The 19,330-nt window shown below is 33.5% G+C and overlaps 1 protein-coding gene and 1 long non-coding RNA gene across 2 annotated transcripts in view; one reads left to right on the top strand and one right to left on the bottom strand.

Moving 5' to 3' along the window:
* Positions 1–4,706, top strand: part of LOC146323329 (uncharacterized) — a 38,214-nt gene extending 33,508 nt beyond the window's left edge. The window contains exon 3 of the long non-coding RNA XR_014771280.1: positions 4,149–4,706. This is a non-coding gene — a long non-coding RNA (uncharacterized LOC146323329). The remainder of the gene's footprint in view (positions 1–4,148) is intronic.
* An 837-nt stretch (positions 4,707–5,543) lies between these two features.
* Positions 5,544–19,330, bottom strand: part of LOC146323328 (ras-related protein Ral-B) — a 33,860-nt gene continuing 20,073 nt past the window's right edge. Inside the window, exons 3-5 of the mRNA XM_084725516.1 lie at positions 8,568–8,776; positions 7,270–7,447; positions 5,544–7,191 (exon numbers count right to left, since the gene is read on the bottom strand). Of these exons, the coding sequence (XP_084581642.1) occupies positions 7,069–7,191; positions 7,270–7,447; positions 8,568–8,776 (510 nt within the window). The 3' untranslated portion in view covers positions 5,544–7,068. The remainder of the gene's footprint in view (positions 7,192–7,269; positions 7,448–8,567; positions 8,777–19,330) is intronic.

Here is a 19,330-nt window from a genome sequence, read left to right as displayed (position 1 = left end):
ACATGTGACATGCTTTAGTTGTGATGTGCACCAGAAAATAGGGCTCCCCGAACGCCACTGTGTAGTTCGAACACTGTGCACAAACACCAACCTGATTATTCTCGGGGGTCACGACTCAAAGAGATTGAGAACCACTGGTGTTACAGGTGATGTTAACTTTGGAAAGTTGTTTTTAAGTAAGGTTAGAACTAATGATGTGATCATTTGTTATAATTAATAGATAAACATACAAATAATTATGAAACTGTTCGTTAATTCTGCAGGAAAGTATAATTTATTTAGGACCGATAAACATTCATTCTGTGTGATTCATTCGGTCACTTGTCACCACTGACTGCAGCCTGGTAGTGGAGAGCAGACTGAGAGCACTAATGATGCAGGAAGCAGCCAGCAGCTGTACAGAATATCAAGAGTGCCATCCCATGGTCAGAGAGTGAACATGTCTGTCCCCGGTGAGACGCACCATGCAGACAGCAGGATATGGCACAGTCGCTAAAATAGGAGTTATTCTCTGTCCGTTGCATTTATCTTATAGGTCGAGCGCACAATTCCACCGAGTCTGTTTCTCTTTCTGTATAATGAAGGACTGTGATGGTGCTTTATCACTTGAACATCCTCATCCCCAACATTAGCTCAGATATAATGAGGGTTACTCAGAGGACGGGGGCCCTCTCTACAGAATGATAAAAGACCCGAGAGTGCGCCGGTGACACTGCATCGGTCATTAGCCTGGCTCACTTTGCCCTTTCATATATTTCTAAATAACTGCCTTCCTGTGGGTTTAACGGACCACCTAATCTGCCTACTTAGAGGTACGGGGGGTGGGGGGTGGAAATCCAGAGAGGTGAGTGTCACGCAGGTAAATGTGCTTATCAGAGCTGTGACATGTTTAGCCTCTCTGGTGGAAACGCTGCCACAGGCTTTAAAACCCGGCAGGTTTCATCAGCGATATGAACTGGGGACGGATTAGTGTGTTTATGTGCGGCGCGTGGTAAATGTGGAACAGTGGCTGCCGTTAATGTTACAGGTTTAAACCCCTGCAGCATCTCTCTCCCTTTTTTTAAAGGTGAACGCCGAGCTTTAAGAATTCACCTGGCGTCGGCCCGTCTGATCAATACTTGTAAATAAACAATTCTCTACAAAAGGCCAGAGAAGTAACAGTCTTATCTGTGATGCTGTTAAGATGCACGGCCCGGAGCTGCTGCAGTGCCAACAAATGGGCGATTGATTCGAGGACATCGGGGATATTTGAGTGTTGACACCAAAGGGGACTTAATGCTACAATAGTGCTGGAAAAGATGAACTTTCCATTCCCAGATTATTCCGCCGAATAGAAATATCACAGCAGATCATCCGCCCCCGGAGGAACGTGACAGGAGATTTTAAAATAAAGCAGAATAAGGTCACGATAAACTCACAAACAAGAGAGACACAAACACGGCCCTACAGGAATATAAGTTAACTCTTGTGTTGCTTCTAGGCAGGGGTGGAAGTAACTAATTACAAACACTCAAGTTACTGTAATTAAGTAGTTTTGGTGGGTATTTGTATTTTTATGAGTATATATTCAAGTATACTTTTACCTGTACTTAAGTATGCATTTCACTATGTAATCTACTTAATTACTTTTAAAATCATAGTTGAGTACTGAGTACAATTTGAATTAATATCCAGATCTTTCACCTGCGTGTCTGTGGACATTAATGTTTGTTTGATCACAAACAGATCGATGAAAACCAGGACAAACAGATTTAAAATAAAAAAAATCCACTGACCAGAACAGAACAAGAAGCGGCTGAAGATTTACAGAAACTCCTTTAATTGAATGACTGCTTCTGATAATTTGTTAATCAGTCCCTTCAGGATTTTACATGTTTTTTCAGGCGAGGGACTCACAGGAAGCTAAAATGATTGGTCATATTTGCAGAAAGGTTAAGGTGATTGGACAGAAATTGCCAGGCCGTGCAGAGTTCATGGAGACTGGTTTAGTTTGTATGAATCATCAACACTTCAACTTCCTGGAGGGACTGATTAAACTTAAATGGTTAAAAAGTAACTAATACTCTGAGTAGTTTTGAGAAGAATACTTTGTGCTTTTACTTGAGTATTTTTCTAACAGCAGTGCTTTTACTTGTAATTTAATAATATTAAAGTGATGTAACAGTACTTGTACTTGAGTACAGATTCTCAGTTCTCTTTCCACCACTGCCTTTAGGTGACGGATCTGTTTTTGGCCCTTTACATTCACACAAAACAAAATTATGGTGCAATACTAATTTGTCACATGACTCTGTGGAGGTCATGTTGAATTGGAGCTTGGCGATACAGTGATAAAATATAAGACGAGATATCATGTTAGATTTTTTCACATTAACAGATGAGTAGGTTTCATTTTTAAAGGTTTTCATTCTCACTATGACTCTTTGGTATTGTGTGTTTAGGTTTATATTCTGATGTAACGGTACTGTATATCCAATGTCTCAATACTGTACCGCACTGTGACAGTATATACCTGGTGATATTACATGGTTAATTATTTTATTTTATTAGTTTTATTTTGTTTTATGAAAGGACTGCTGTTGACTGCTACATAGTTTTTATTTTGCACTTGTACAGATATAATTCTAACATTTATCGACAAAGATAATTCACGCTTAAATCATGGCTGACTGTTTTTTTTTATAGAAGGAAAGTAGAAGCACTTAAAGTTAAAAGAAAAAATATACAAACAAAAAATGCTGTACACTGATGCTTTAAACTAACACACTCTCAGATTTACCCTAAAAATATTTCTTGAATATGTCTTCAAATTGTTTATGCTGTCTGTTTTATGGCAAAAAATGATGCGGCACCATACAGCAGTGTTTCCAAAACTTTTTTTTCATGGGACCCACTTTTTAAAAATGACAAACCTTTGCGACTCACTTCACAACAGGCCTTAACTTTTACTGCCATTTCTGCAGTCTTTATTTGGTGACCTAAATAAAATGTCAGTCTCTGGGAATGACCGCCATAGAGGGTTAAATGTGAGTCGTTGGTCAGTGATGGAAAACATGCAGTCACAGTAGAAGTCAGTGGTACTTACTTCCTTTAACGCAGCAGCGGGAGAAGACCCCGTTATCCTTCAGAGGAAAAAGTATTTTCAAAGTGAAAGATGGTGAGTCTTTCCCTGGTGATGTAGTCAACCTTGTTTCCACGTTGTGAAATGAGTTTCAGCGAGCCGGTCCACCCTCAGGGGTTCAGCGGTGAGAGACCACGACTGGCTCATCTCGAGGGTGAAGTTACACTCGTCCTGCCATGTAAGATGAGCCTGGAAGGTTAATATGAAAAAAAAAACTGGTGCTGTGCTGGTGTGTCGCTGTCAAATTCAAGAAAAACAGGCCGTTGGCACTCTTTTCTAGATGGCAAAGGAACAATCAATGCAAAGTGAGTAACTGCCGGGTTATTTGACTAAACTGGGACACAGAATGGCCCAAAGGGAACAGGAAATGACAACCATAACATTTCACTTCTGTGGCTGGAGCCACAGTAACTGTACGGTGTCCTTACAGTAAGAGGAGAGAGCAGATCCATTACCTCCATCAGCCAGCGGAGGGCGACGTGCAGCACTGCTGCTGGGAGACAATTTACCCCTGATTTAGTTCACGTACATCTAATATAAATCATCTTCTAATGTACAGCCCCAATTAGGAACGCACACACAATTTACGCTTTAAAGGTGCAGTCTGTAAGATTTAGGGAGCAGGAAAATGTAAAATAATATTCATGAGAATATTTTCATTAGTGTATAATCAACTGAAAATAAGAATCTTTGTGTTTTTAACTTAGAATGAACGGTTTCTTTCTGCAGAGGGCAGTGGGTCCAATTTGAAATCTGAAAATCTTCTGCAGCTCAGCCAAACCTTTGACCACAGCTCTGATCAACACACGAGACTAATCGTACCAGTGATGAGATATAAGATGTTTTCTGGTGTAAATGTGACAGGACACCAAATACAGTGTAACACCTGACAAACTGGGTCACATAAAAGAAGAATAACATGGCTTTGTTTTAAGAGTACTGATTACTTTTTTAAAATGAAGCATAAATATTTTATTAAATTTCAGACTTGTAAAATGTAAATTTGTTTTGTTTTGTTTTTTTTCAGGCCTTCTCAGGGTCCCACCTGCAGTGCCTGCACGGCCCACCAGGGGACCACAGCCCACACTTTGGGAATCGCCGGATGAAAGCAACCCATCCAGGTACTTTGCTTCTGCGTCATGCCACCACATCACACCACACCTGTGTGGGTGAAAACAACCACTCGCTTTTTGCCAGTTTAAACACACAAAATAAGAAAATGGTTTTACTTAACAAATCCTCAGATGAACAACTGTGTTGTCTTTGTTGATCAAAGAGTCCTTTCAGCCTGTCTTAATCAGAATGGAAGAATCTGACATAAAACTACATTTCAGAATCTTGAGGTTATGTATTTCAGACGTCTGTCATTTTTTATTATCATTAAAACACTATTTTTCAGTTTCAGTACTGTTGAACCAAACTTCATTCTAGAAGCAGATGTTTTATAGTTATGCCAAGTTTTTTCACAGTAAAAACTTTAGTTCTCTTCTCTGATTCACTTTGATCTACACACACAATCGGCTCACATCATTTACTCTGCAACATCATAATCTGTGATGAAGTGTTTTCTGCTGACACGCTGGCAAAAGCCTAAACTGAGAGCTTATTGTTTGATTGAAAAAAAAACTATAAATGTGAAAGATGTTGAGAGAAGAAGAGAGAATTTGTGATTATTGTGAGTTAAATGAGGTGGAGGATGAGATTCATTTGACTTTGTTCTCACGGTTTCATCATGATTTGAGGCAAATAGTTTGAAAAACAAAACCTTGTTCCTGATTTTCTCCCGATGGAGAGGTTTGAAGAATGGAGCTTTAGTCAAATATGTTTTTGATCATGTTTTTTGCATTTTCTGAGTTTTAGTTTTAAAGCACAGGAATGAAGGAGAAGAGTAACATGATAGATAAAATCTTCACGATTTAGTTGATATAAATATGGACTATGGATTGTTAGTTCATGAGCTGGATGAAATATAGAGTGGTTGTTTTGTGTTTGTGGAGCTATGCTTGTTTGTATTATAGGTTATCTCCTCGAGTGAGATTATTATTTATATATATAATAATATATTTCTGCCTGGATGATGCTGATGTCTTGTGCTGTTTGATGATGATGGACTACATACCAGAATGTTTAGTTTGTAGTTCATGTGTCTGAATAATCATATATGGCGTGAGTCATGAGACCCATGTTCATTAATTCAACACATTTTATTCTGACTGGTCGCTTTTATTGTGCTTTTTTTTCCACCCAAAGAGGGGCGTGGTCATGGTAACCATGTTGAACTGCTGTGTTTCTACAGTAGCCCAGAACGGACAAACCTGGCTCTAGATGCTGCCTTTTTAAGTTTCCTCTACAACCTTACTGCTAGATGTGACTAAATCCCACACAGTGGTCCTGGTATTCAGAGACAAAATCACATCCAATATTTACAAAGAAAACAAAGCATTTATTCAGCAACACTCGCTGCAGAGCGAGCACACTCACAGCTGTAAGAGGAAAGGAAACAGGGAGGACATGTTACAAAGAACCTTTTAGGCAGTGGTAGAAACATCTTGTTCACTGTAGCACTTGATTTAACAACAGTTAAGGAGTCGGCGCTCTCGTCAAAGCTTCACTCACAGACACTTAAAGGTAGTAGGATTTCCTGGTAAATGCACATACGCTCAGTTAATTAACATACATACTTTACATCTACAAACATAGTTTGATTTTTTTTTGTGTGTGATTTTGTTGGCACATATTGTCAAAAAATCTCCAGCGTGACTCCACTCAGCATGAAGTCCAGTTCTTAGGTATCTGAAATGTAGTGCATGTTATTCAAAAGATCAAGGAATAAAAACATGGACCAGAGGTGAGACGGCCTCCTGGATTGTCAACACCTGTCTCACAGTGCAGACTCCAGACTTTAACAGTCGTGTGAAACAGGAAGTAATCTGCACTGTCAGAAAGGTGGGGAGGGTCAGATTACAGACATGTGGCAGAGCACCGCTGAGAAAAAAAAATAGTTCTACTCTTTCCTCTGAGTCACTGCTCATTTACCAATAAGAAAATACAAGTAACCACATTACAGCCTTCTTTCACAGCCGCAAAATATCTGACAAGTGTTAAAATATCTACATGAAGCTCGTGAGCTCTGAGTAGCCATGTTTGTCTGTGATTCACAGTCACAAAAGATTTTATTTATGCAGCAGCTGAAAAACTGCAAAGCATCTTCTGATTGATTTGTGGTAATTATGTAAAGCCTAATAAAAATTTGATAAAATGACCCTGTTAGACAACAAGTCCTCTGATTGCACTGTGTGATTCTTCTGCGCTCAGAAAAATCACAAATCCTTGGATGAACTTGCATTAAAAAAAAAGAAAAACATCCAGTTTCAACAGCCAGTCCAGACATCACAGTCTGGACAGATGAATGAATGAATGAATGAGGCCAACATCTTCAACAGACGAGACATAAATGATTACAAATATGACAGACAGCAGCATTAGAGTTCCATGTAAATCGATGAACATAGACTTGAGGTCTATACTAACATAGACTAAGAATTATGCAGATTAAGATCAAGAGCAGGTAAAGAAAATTAAGAGCACTGTTTACTTGACAAAGACTCAACAATTCTGGTGTAAAACAACCAAAGTCAAAGGCAGTTTAATCGCTGAGTTAAACAGTGGAGAATGTCTTGAGCAGCAGAGTTAGTGTCAGTGGCAGTTTGGTCGTCGAGCGCTGCGGTCCGAGTCACAGTCACAACAGTGGTCATCTTCCAACGAAGACCCAACTCAGATTTCATTAATTAAAAATGGCAAAAAAGTGGTAGAGATCGTTCTAAACACTAAACTATAACCAGCTATTTAAAAAAAATCAAATTTCATTTCAATGACGATGGCAAAGACGCTCGGCTTTGTTCCCCGACTTAACGTTGTGTTGTGGGTTGTTAAGGTCCGTGACGAGCTCAAAGTAAACAGCATCTTTCTCTGAAGCTCTTCTTGTTCTTCTTGTTCTTTCCTTTGCCGTTTTTGTCTTTGTTTTCTGACATTTTCTTCCCTCTTACTTCACGCATCAGGTCAAAGAATACCTGGAGAGAAAAATCAAGGAATCTGTTGTAACATGGAAATCAGATGTTCTGCAGCAACGAAGAGGACGAAAAGCACACCTTGTCAACGTTGGCTCTGGTTTTGGCCGATGTCTCCACGTACTGGACGCCCCACTCCTCGGCCTTCCCTCGGGCCTCGTCCACAGAGACCTGCCTGCGCTCCTCCAGGTCAGACTTGTTTCCTACCAGCAGGAGGGGGATCTTGTCCTCTTCCGCCTTCACTCGCAAGATCTGCTCCCTGCCGATACAGGACAAATTTCCATGTGTTAATAATTCAACATAGTTCTAACAGTTCAGCCTGGGGATGTTCCTGGTGACTGATTTCTGTCAGTTACACAGAAATCTGAATTTAGTCAACTAGTCTAAAAGTAAGAAAAATCTCAAATAGTTAAACTGTGCAAAGTTTATTGACTGATAATGTTAAATGTACAAAAAATTATTTCTTGTATTAAAAGCCATTTGAAGCCATTAATCACATTCATCAGTTAGCAGATTGTATTTTAAATTTCAGACAGAGCAGGATCACAGCTCCTGAGAATAAATGACATAGTGTACCTGGAGCTGATGTTAGCTGCCATTAGAGCTACAATGATTAACTGATTGTTAATCGATTATTAAATTAATTGCTGATTATTTTGATAATCATTTAGTCATTTTTTTCTCTCATTAGTGAAACAATATGTACATTTTAACCTCATTATAAAAGCTGTACTGCAGCTATAAATGTTAAATTTGCAGAATTTCTTCCACAGTCTTTGATTTATTTGGTGACCCAAATAAAATCTCCTGTGATCCACCTGTGGGTCACAAACCAGTCTTTGGGAATGACTTGACTAGACGACCAATCGCACACATCTCCAGTTCAGACTAACAGTTTGTTTAATTAAAGTTTACAGACGTCCTGATGAATCAGAATATTTTGAAAGTTGCTATGATGAGTTTAGGCGCCAGTCAAGGCTGATTATTCATTCTTTATTTATTGTGACACGTTGTTTTCAGGTTTGTCTGTTGTCAAAAATGCCCCATTGTGTTCCTTTAAATTGCTTTAACCATTTTCTAATTTACAGCATTGAAAGTGTCAGATGATTCCCAACCTGACAACATAATGACTTTAATTCTAGTTCAGCCATGTTTTGCAGGTGTACACAGTTCTACAGTGCTGTCAGTATTCTGGGAACGATGAGGAGAAGCTTTCTACATCCAAACCTTCACATCTGTCACAACACACACATTCTCTGTAGATTATGTAACTCACGTTCTGTAGTGTGAAGCTTATATTTTCTATCAAACTTCTTCACCAGGGAGGCCAAAGATGTTTTTGTTCCCCAAACCAGACGGATGTAGACGGGATATGGTACCTGAACTCCACGGTGGCAGTGAAGGACTCGTGCTCTGTGATGGAGAAGACCAACAGGAAACCCTCCCCACTGCGAAAGTAGTTGTCCCTGATGGCAGCGTAGTCTTCCTGCCCAGCTGTGTCCAGAATATCGATCTGGACCTCCTCCCCATCCAGAACCACTTTCTTCCTGTAGCTGTCTGCCTTGGTGGGCTCGTAGTCTTCCACAAACTGGGAATGAAAAGACAATGTCATTTTTTTTGAAGCATAAAACATTCAACAAGTTGTATGTACATGCAAAAAGGTATAGCTGTTGAAATTACTGCAATTTTGACAGCAAGGAACGGCAAGAACCCCTATTTTGATGTTTTTTTTCATTTTCTCATTCAGACTCGGCTCTTCTGTGTTTTTTTTACATTTCAATACATGTTAACTGAAAGAAAATCAATTCAGTCAAGGATGGATTTATATTCCAGCTGTCTGTGACCTAACCTCATGCTGTTTTACTGTTTATTTCGTAGGCTAACCTGTTGCTGTTACTGCAGGCTGAGGTGATGTTGGACATATGTTGTAAAACTGATGGACAGTCAAGAGAAACAGTGAAAAAAAGAAACAATCAGACTGCAGGAATTTATTTGTAATGATGAGAAACTACAGCTAGAATCCAGCTTCATCAGACCATAAAGTTAAGGTGAACGTCAGGTGAGATCAGCGTAATTATTTACATGTTCATTGTAACATCATGCACATTTGTGTACACGTTTTTTTTTTTATTCTTCTTTGACATACATACATATTGACATACATTTATACATACATATGTATGTATCTGTCAAAATGTGTTTATGTCAAACTCTGTGTATGTATGTCAAATTGTGTCAATATGTATGCATGTATGTATGTCAAAATGTATGTATGTACATTTTGACATACATACTGACATACACACATTTTGACATACATACATTTTGACAGACATACATACATTTTGTAATCCATGTGTGTGTATGTATGTATGTCAAAATGTGTGTATGCATTGACATACATACACTTTGACATACATACAAAGATTTTGACATACATACATATATACATACATTTTGACATACATATATACACATGCATGTCAAAATGTATGCATGTATGTCAAAATGTTTGTATGTATATGTGTATGTCAAAATGTGTGTATGTATGTCAAAATGTATGTATGTGTGTATGTCAAAATCTTTGTATGTATGTGTGTATGTCAAAATGTTTGTATGTATGTGTGTATGTCAAAATGTATGTATGTATGTATGTCAATATGTATGTCAAAGTGTATGTATGTCTATGTATGTAAAAATGTATGTATGTACATTTTGACATACATACAAACATTTTGACATACATACATTTTGACATACATAAATTTTGACATACATACATGCATACATTTTGACATACATAAATTTTGACATACATACATAAATTTTGACATACACTTTGACATGTATGCATGCATACATTTTGTATGTATGTATGTCAATATGTATGTTTGTCAAAATGTATGTATGTATTTTGACATACATACATACATTTTGACATACATACATGCATACATTTTGACATACATACATACATTTTGACATAGACACATTTTGACATACATACATACCTTTTGACATACATACACACATTTTGACATACATATGTATGTGTCAAAATGTATGTATGTCAAAATGTATGTATGTATGTCAAAATGTATGTATGTCTATGTATGTCAAAATCTTTGAATGTATGTCAAAATACATACATACATTTTGACATAGATACATATATACATTTTGACATACATACATATGTACATTTTGACATACATACATTTTGACACATACATATATACAAACATTTTGACATACATAAAAACATTTTGACATACATACATACACACATTTTGACATACATACATTTTGACATACATACATACATTTTGACATACATACGTACACACATTTTGACATACATACATACATTTTGACATGCATACATACATATATACATACATTTTGACATACATATGTATGTGTCAAAATGTATGTATGTATGTCAAAATGTATGTATATCAAAATGTATGTATGTATGTCAAAATGTATGTATATCAAAATGTATGTATGTCAATATGTATGTGTCAAAATGTATGTATGTCAAAATGTATGTATGTTGGTATGTCAAAATGTATGTATGTCAAAATACATACATACATACATTTTGACATACATACATACATACATACATACATACATACATACATACATTTTGACATACACACATACATACATTTTGACATACATACATACATACATACATTTTGGCATACACACATTTTGACATACACACATACATACATTTTGACATACACATACATACATTTTGACATACACATACATACATTTTGACACATACATATATACATACATTTTGACATACATACATACATACATACATACATTTTGACATGCATACACACATTTTGACATACACACATACATACATTTTGACATACATTTTGACATACTGACATACACACATACATTTTGACATGCATACATACATTTTGACATACACACATACATACATTTTGACATACATACATACATACATACATTTTGGCATACACACATTTTGACATACACACATACATACATTTTGACATACACATACATACATTTTGACATACACATACATACATTTTGACACATACATATATACATACATTTTGACATACATACATACATACATACATACATTTTGACATGCATACACACATTTTGACATACACACATACATACATTTTGACATACATTTTGACATACTGACATACATACATTTTGACATACATAAAAACATTCTGACATACATACATACATACATACATACATACATACATTTTGACACACACATACATACACACATACATACATTTTGACATACTGACATACATACATACATACATTTTGGCATACATACATTTTGACATACTGACATACACACATTTTGACGTGCATACATATACATTTTGACATACATACATACATTTTGACATACACACATTTTGACAGACATACATACATACATACAAACATATTGACATACATACATTTTGACGTACATACATACATACATTTTGACATACACATACACACATTTTGACATACACATACACACATTTTGACATACATACGTTTTGACATGCATACATACATACATTTTGACATACATACATATATACATTTTGACATGCATACATATATACATTTTGACATGCATACATACATTTTGACATACACACATTTTGACATACATACGTTTTGACATGCATACATACACACATTTTGACATACACACATACACACATTTTGACATACACACATACATACATACATTTTGGCATACACAAATTTTGACATACACACATACATACATTTTGACATACACATACATACATTTTGACATACATTTTGACATACTGACATACATACATACATTTTGACATACATACATACATACATACATACATTTTGACATGCATACATACATTTTGACATACATACATACATACATTTTCACACATACATATATACATACATTTTGACATACATACACACATTTTGACATACACACATACATACATTTTGACATACTGACATACACACATACATACATTTTGACATACTGACATACATACATACATTTTGACATGCATACATACATTTTGACATACATACATACATACATTTTGACATACATTTTGACATACTGACATACAAACATACATACATTTTGACATACTGACATACATACATACATTTTGACACATACATGCATACATTTTGACATGCATACATACATTTTGACATACATACATACATACATTTTGACATGCATACATACATTGTGACATACATACATACATACATTTTGACACATACATGCATACATTTTGACATGCATACATACATTTTGACATACATACATACATACATACATTTTGACATACATACATACATACATTTTGACACATACATGCATACATTTTGACATGCATACATACATTTTGACATACATACATACATACATACATACATACATTTTGACATGCATACATACATTTTGACATACATACATACATACATTTTGACATACTGACATACATACATACATACATATTGACATACATACATACATTTTGACATACACATACACACATTTTGACATACACACATTTTGACATACATACGTTTTGACATGCATACATACATACATTTTGAGATACACATTTTGACATACGCATACATACATTTTGACATACTTACATACATACATTTTGACATACATACATACATACATTTTGACATACATACATACATTTTGACACATACAGACATACATACATTTTGACATACACATTTTGACATACGCATACATACATTTTGACATACATACATACATACATACATTTTGACACATATATATATATACATACATTTTGACATACATACATACATACATACATACATACATACATATACATTTTGACATGCATACACACATTTTGACATACACACATACATACATTTTGACATACTGACATACATACATACATTTTGACATGCACATACATACATTTTGACATACATTTTGACATACTGACATACATACATACATACATTTTGACATACATACATACATACATACATTTTGACATGCATACATACATTTTGACATACATACATACATACATACATTTTGACATGCATACACACATTTTGACATACACACATACATACATTTTGACATACTGACATACATACATACATTTTGACATGCACATACATACATTTTGACATACATTTTGACATACTGACATACACACATACATACATTTTGACATACTGACATGCATACATACATTTTGACATACATTTTGACATACTGACATACACACATACATACATTTTGACATACTGACATACATACATACATTTTGACATGCATACATACATTTTGACATACATACATACATACATTTTGATACATACATTTTGACATACATACATACATACATACATACATTTTGACATGCATACATACATACATTTTGATACATACGTTTTGACATGCATACATACATACATTTTGGCATACACACACACATTTTGACATACACACATTTTGACATACATACGTTTTGACATGCATACATACATACATTTTGACATACACATTTTGACATACGCATACATACATTTTGACATACATACATACATACATGTTGACATACATACATACATACATTTTGACACATACAGACATACATACATTTTGACATACACATTTTGACATACGCATACATACATTTTGACATACATACATACATACATTTTGACACATACATATATACATACATTTTGACATACATACATACATACATACATATACATTTTGACATGCATACACACATTTTGACATACATACATACATACATTTTGACATACTGACATACATACATACATTTTGACATACATACATACATTTTGACATACATATGTATGTCAAAATGTATGTATGTATGCATGTCAAAACGTATGTATGTCAAAATGTATGTATGTATGTATGTCAAAATGTATGTATGTGTGTATGTCAAAATGTGTGTATGTTAAAATGTATGTATGTATGTATGTATGTATGTATGTCAAAATGTATGTATGTATGTCAAAATGTATGTATGTATGTATGTATGTATGTCAAAATGTATGTATGTGTGTATGTCAAAATGTATGTATGTATGTATGCATGTCAAAATGTATGTATGTATGTATGTATGTATGTCAAAATGTATGTATGTGTGTATGTCAAAATGTATGTATGTGTGTATGTCAAAATGTGTGTATGTCAAAATGTATGTATGTATGTATGTATGTATGTCAAAATGTTTGTATGTATGTCAAAATGCATGCATGTATGTATGTATGTCAAAATGTATGTATGCATGTCAAAATGTATGTGTGTATGTCAAAATCTGTGTATGTCAAAATCTGTGTGTGTATGTATGTATGTCAATATGTATGTGTCAAAATGTGTATGTCAAAATGTATGTATGTATGCATGTCAAAATGTATGTATGTATGTCAAAATCTGTGTATGTCAAAATGTGTGTATGTGTATGTCAAAATGTATATATCTATGTATGTCAAAATGTGTGTATGTCAGTATATCAAAATGTATGTTTGTCAGTATGTCAAAATGTATGTATGTATGTATGTATGTCAGTATGTCAAAATCTATGTATGTCAATATGTATGTGTCAAAATGTATGTATGTGTGTGTGTCAAAATGTGTGTATGTCAAAATCTATGTATGTCAATATGTATGTGTCAAAATGTATGTATGTGTGTGTGTCAAAATGTGTGTATGCCAAAATGTATGTATGTATGTATGTATGTCAGTATGTCAAAATGTATGTATGTCAAAATGTATGTATGTATGTGTATGTCAAAATGTGTGCATGTCAAAATGTATGTATGTCAAAATGTTTGTATGTATGTCAAAATGCATGCATGTATGTATGTTTGTCAAAATGTGTGTATGTATGTATTTTGACATACATACATACATACATTTTGACATACATACATTTTGACATACATACATGCATTTTGACATACATACAAACATTTTGACATACATATGTATGTGTCAAAATGTTTTTGTGCATGTCAAAATGTATGTATGTATGTATGTCAGTATGTCAAAATGTATGTATGTATGTATGTCAAAATGTTTGTATACATGTCAAAATGCATGCATGTATGTATGTCAAAATGTATGTATGTCAGTATGTCAAAATGTATGTATGTATGTATGTCAGTATGTCAAAATGCATGCATGTATGTATGTATGTATGTGTGTATGCCAAAATGTATGTATGTATGTCAAAATGTATGTATGTATGTATGTCAAAATGTTTGTATGTATGTCAAAATGCATGCATGTATGTATGTATGTCAAAATGTATGTATGCATGTCAAAATGTATGTGTGTATGTCAAAATGTGTGTATGCCAAAATGTATGTATGTATGTATGTATGTATGTATGTCAGTATGTCAAAATGTATGTAGGTATGTATGTATGTATGTGTATGTCAAAATGTATGTATGTATGTGTGTATGTCAAAATGTGTGTATGCCCAAATGTATGTATGTATGCATGTCAAAATGTGTGCATGTCAAAATGTATGTATGTATGTATGTCAAAATGTATGTCAAAATGTGTATGTCAAAATGTATGTATCCATGTATTTTGACATACATACAAACATTTTGACACATACATATGTATGTCAAAATGTATGTATGTGTGTATGTCAAAATGTGTGTATGCCAAAATGTATGTATGTGTGTATGTCAGTATGTCAAAATGTATGTCAAAATGTATGTATGTGTATGTCAAAATGTATGTATGTGTATGTCAAAATGTGTGTATGCATGTCAAAATGTATGTATATATGTATGTGTCAAAATGTATGTATGTATGCATGTCAAAACGTATGTATGTCAAAATGTACGTATGTCAGTATGTCAAAATGTATGTATGTATGTATGTCAAAATGTATGTATGTATGCATGTCAAAATGTACGTATCTATGTATTTTGACATACATAAAACATTTTGACACATACATATGTATGTCAAAATGTTTGTATGTATGTGTCAAAATGTATGTATGTGTGTATGCCAAAATGTATGTATGTATGTCAAAATGTATGTATGTATGTATGTATGTCAAAATGTATGTATGTATGTATGTGTGTATGTCAAAATGTATGTATGTATGTCAAAATGTATGTATGTATGTATGTCAGTATGTCAAAATGTATGTATGTATGTATGTCAGTATGTCAAAATGTATGTATGTCAAAATGTATGTATGTATGTGTATGTCAAAATGTATGTGTGTATGTCAAAATGTGTGTATGCCAAAATGTATGTATGTATGTATGTCAAAATGTGTGCATGTCAAAATGTATGTATGTCAAAATGTTTGTATGTATGTCAAAATGCATACATGTATGTATGTTTGTCAAAATGTGTGTATGTATGTATTTTGACATACATACATACATACATTTTGACATACATACATTTTGACATACATACAAACATTTTGACATACATATGTATGTGTCAAAATGTTTTTGTGCATGTCAAAATGCATGTATGTCAGTATGTCAAAATGTATGTATGTGTATGCCAATATGTGTGTATACCAAAATGTATGTATGTGTGTATGTCAAAATGTTTGTATGCATGTCAAAATGCATGCATGTATGTATGTATGTATGTATGTCAAAATGTATGTATGTATGTGTGTATGCCAAAATGTATGTATGTATGTCAAAATGTATGTATGTATGTATGTCAGTATGTCAAAATGTATATATGTATGTATGTATGTCAAAATGTTTGTATGTATGTCAAAATGCATGCATGTATGTATGTATGTATGTATGTCAAAATGTATGTATGCATGTCAAAATGTATGTGTGTATGTCAAAATGTGTGTATGTCAAAATGTGTGTATGCCAAAATGTATGTATGTATGTCAGTATGTCAAAATGTATGTATGTCAAAATGTATGTATGTATGTCAAAATGTATGTATGTATGTATGTATGTATGTATGTATGTATGTCAAAATGTATGTATGTATGTGTGTATGTCAAAATGTGTATGCCAAAATGTATGTATGTATGTATGTCAAAATGTGTGCATGTCAAAATGTATGTATGTCAAAATGTTTGTATGTATGTCAAAATGCATGCATGTATGTATGTTTGTCAAAATGTGTGTATGTATGTATTTTGACATACATACATATACATTTTGACATACACATTTTGACATACATACATACATACATACATACATACATACATGCATTTTGACATACATACAAACATTTTGACATACATATGTATGTGTCAAAATGTTTTTGTGCATGTCAAAATGTATGTATGTATGTATGTATGTATGTATGTATGTATGTATGTCAAAATGTATGTATGTATGTGTGTATGCCAAAATGTATGTATGTATGTCAAAATGTATGTATGTATGTATGTCAGTATGTCAAAATGTATGTATGTATGTATGTATGTCAAAATGTTTGTATGTATGTCAAAATGCATGCATGTATGTATGTATGTATGTCAAAATGTATGTATGCATGTCAAAATGTATGTGTGTATGTCAAAATGTATGTGTGTATGTCAAAATGTGTGTACGTATGTATGTCAAAATGTATGTATGTATGTCAATATGTATGTATGTCAATATGTATGTATGTCAATATGTATGTGTCAAAATGTATGTATGTCAAAATGTATGTATGTATGTATGTCAAAATGTATGTCAAAATGTGTATGTCAAAATGTATGTATGTGTGTATGTCAAAATGTGTGTATGCCAAAATGTATGTATGTATGCATGTCAAAACGTATGTATGTCAAAATGTATGTCAAAATGTGTATGTCAAAATGTATGTATGTGTGTATGTCAAAATGTGTGTATGTCAAAATGTGTGTATGTGTATGTCAAAATGTATGTATGTATGTATGTCAGTATGTCAAAATGTATGTATGTATGTACGTCAAAATGTGTGTATGTCAGTATGTCAAAATGTATGTATGTCAGTATGTCAAAATGTATGTATGTCAGTATGTCAAAATGTATGTATGTATGTATGTCAAAATGTATGTATGTGTATGTCAAAATGTATGTATGTATGTATGTCAGTATGTCAAAATGTATATATGTGTGTATGTATGTCAAAATGTATGTATGTCAGTATGTCAAAATGTATGTATGTCAGTATGTCAAAATGTATGTATGTATGTATGTCAAAATGTATGTATGTATGCATGTCAAAATGTATGTATGTATGTCAAAATGTATGTATGTATGTCAAAATGTGTATGCCAAAATGTATGTATGTATGTATGTCAAAATGTGTATGTCAAAATGTATGTATGTGTGTATGTCAAAATGTGTGTATGCCAAAATGTATGTATGTATGCATGTCAAAACGTATGTATGTCAAAATGTATGTATGTATGCATGTCAAAACGTATGTATGTCAAAATGTGTGTATGTCAAAATGTGTGTATGTGTATGTGTATGTCAAAATGTATGTATGTATGTATGTCAGTATGTCAAAATGTATGTATGTATGTACGTCAAAATGTGTGTATGTCAGTATGTCAAAATGTATGTATGTCAGTATGTCAAAATGTATGTATGTCAGTATGTCAAAATGTATGTATGTATGTATGTCAAAATGTATGTATGTGTATGTCAAAATGTATGTATGCCAAAATGTATGTATGTATGTATGTCAGTATGTCAAAATGTATGTATGTGTGTATGTATGTCAAAATGTATGTATGCGTATGTCAAAATGTGTATGTCAAAATGTATGTATGTATGCATGTCAAAACGTATGTATGTCAAAATGTGTGTATGTCAAAATGTGTGTATGTGTATGTCAAAATGTATGTATGTCAGTATGTCAAAATGTATGTATGTATGTACGTCAAAATGTGTGTATGTCAGTATGTCAAAATGTATGTATGTCAGTATGTCAAAATGTATGTATGTATGTATGTCAGTATGTCAAAATGTATGTATGTGTGTATGTATGTCAAAATGTATGTATGCATGTCAAAATGTATGTATGTATGTATGTAT

This window comes from Lutjanus erythropterus, chromosome 8 (genome assembly GCF_056507025.1).
Source record: "Lutjanus erythropterus isolate fLutEry1 chromosome 8, fLutEry1.hap2, whole genome shotgun sequence".
NCBI classification, from domain to species: Eukaryota; Metazoa; Chordata; class Actinopteri; order Lutjaniformes; family Lutjanidae; genus Lutjanus; species Lutjanus erythropterus.
Note: the sequence above shows the minus strand (reverse complement) of the source record. Positions and strands in the feature narration are given on the sequence as shown.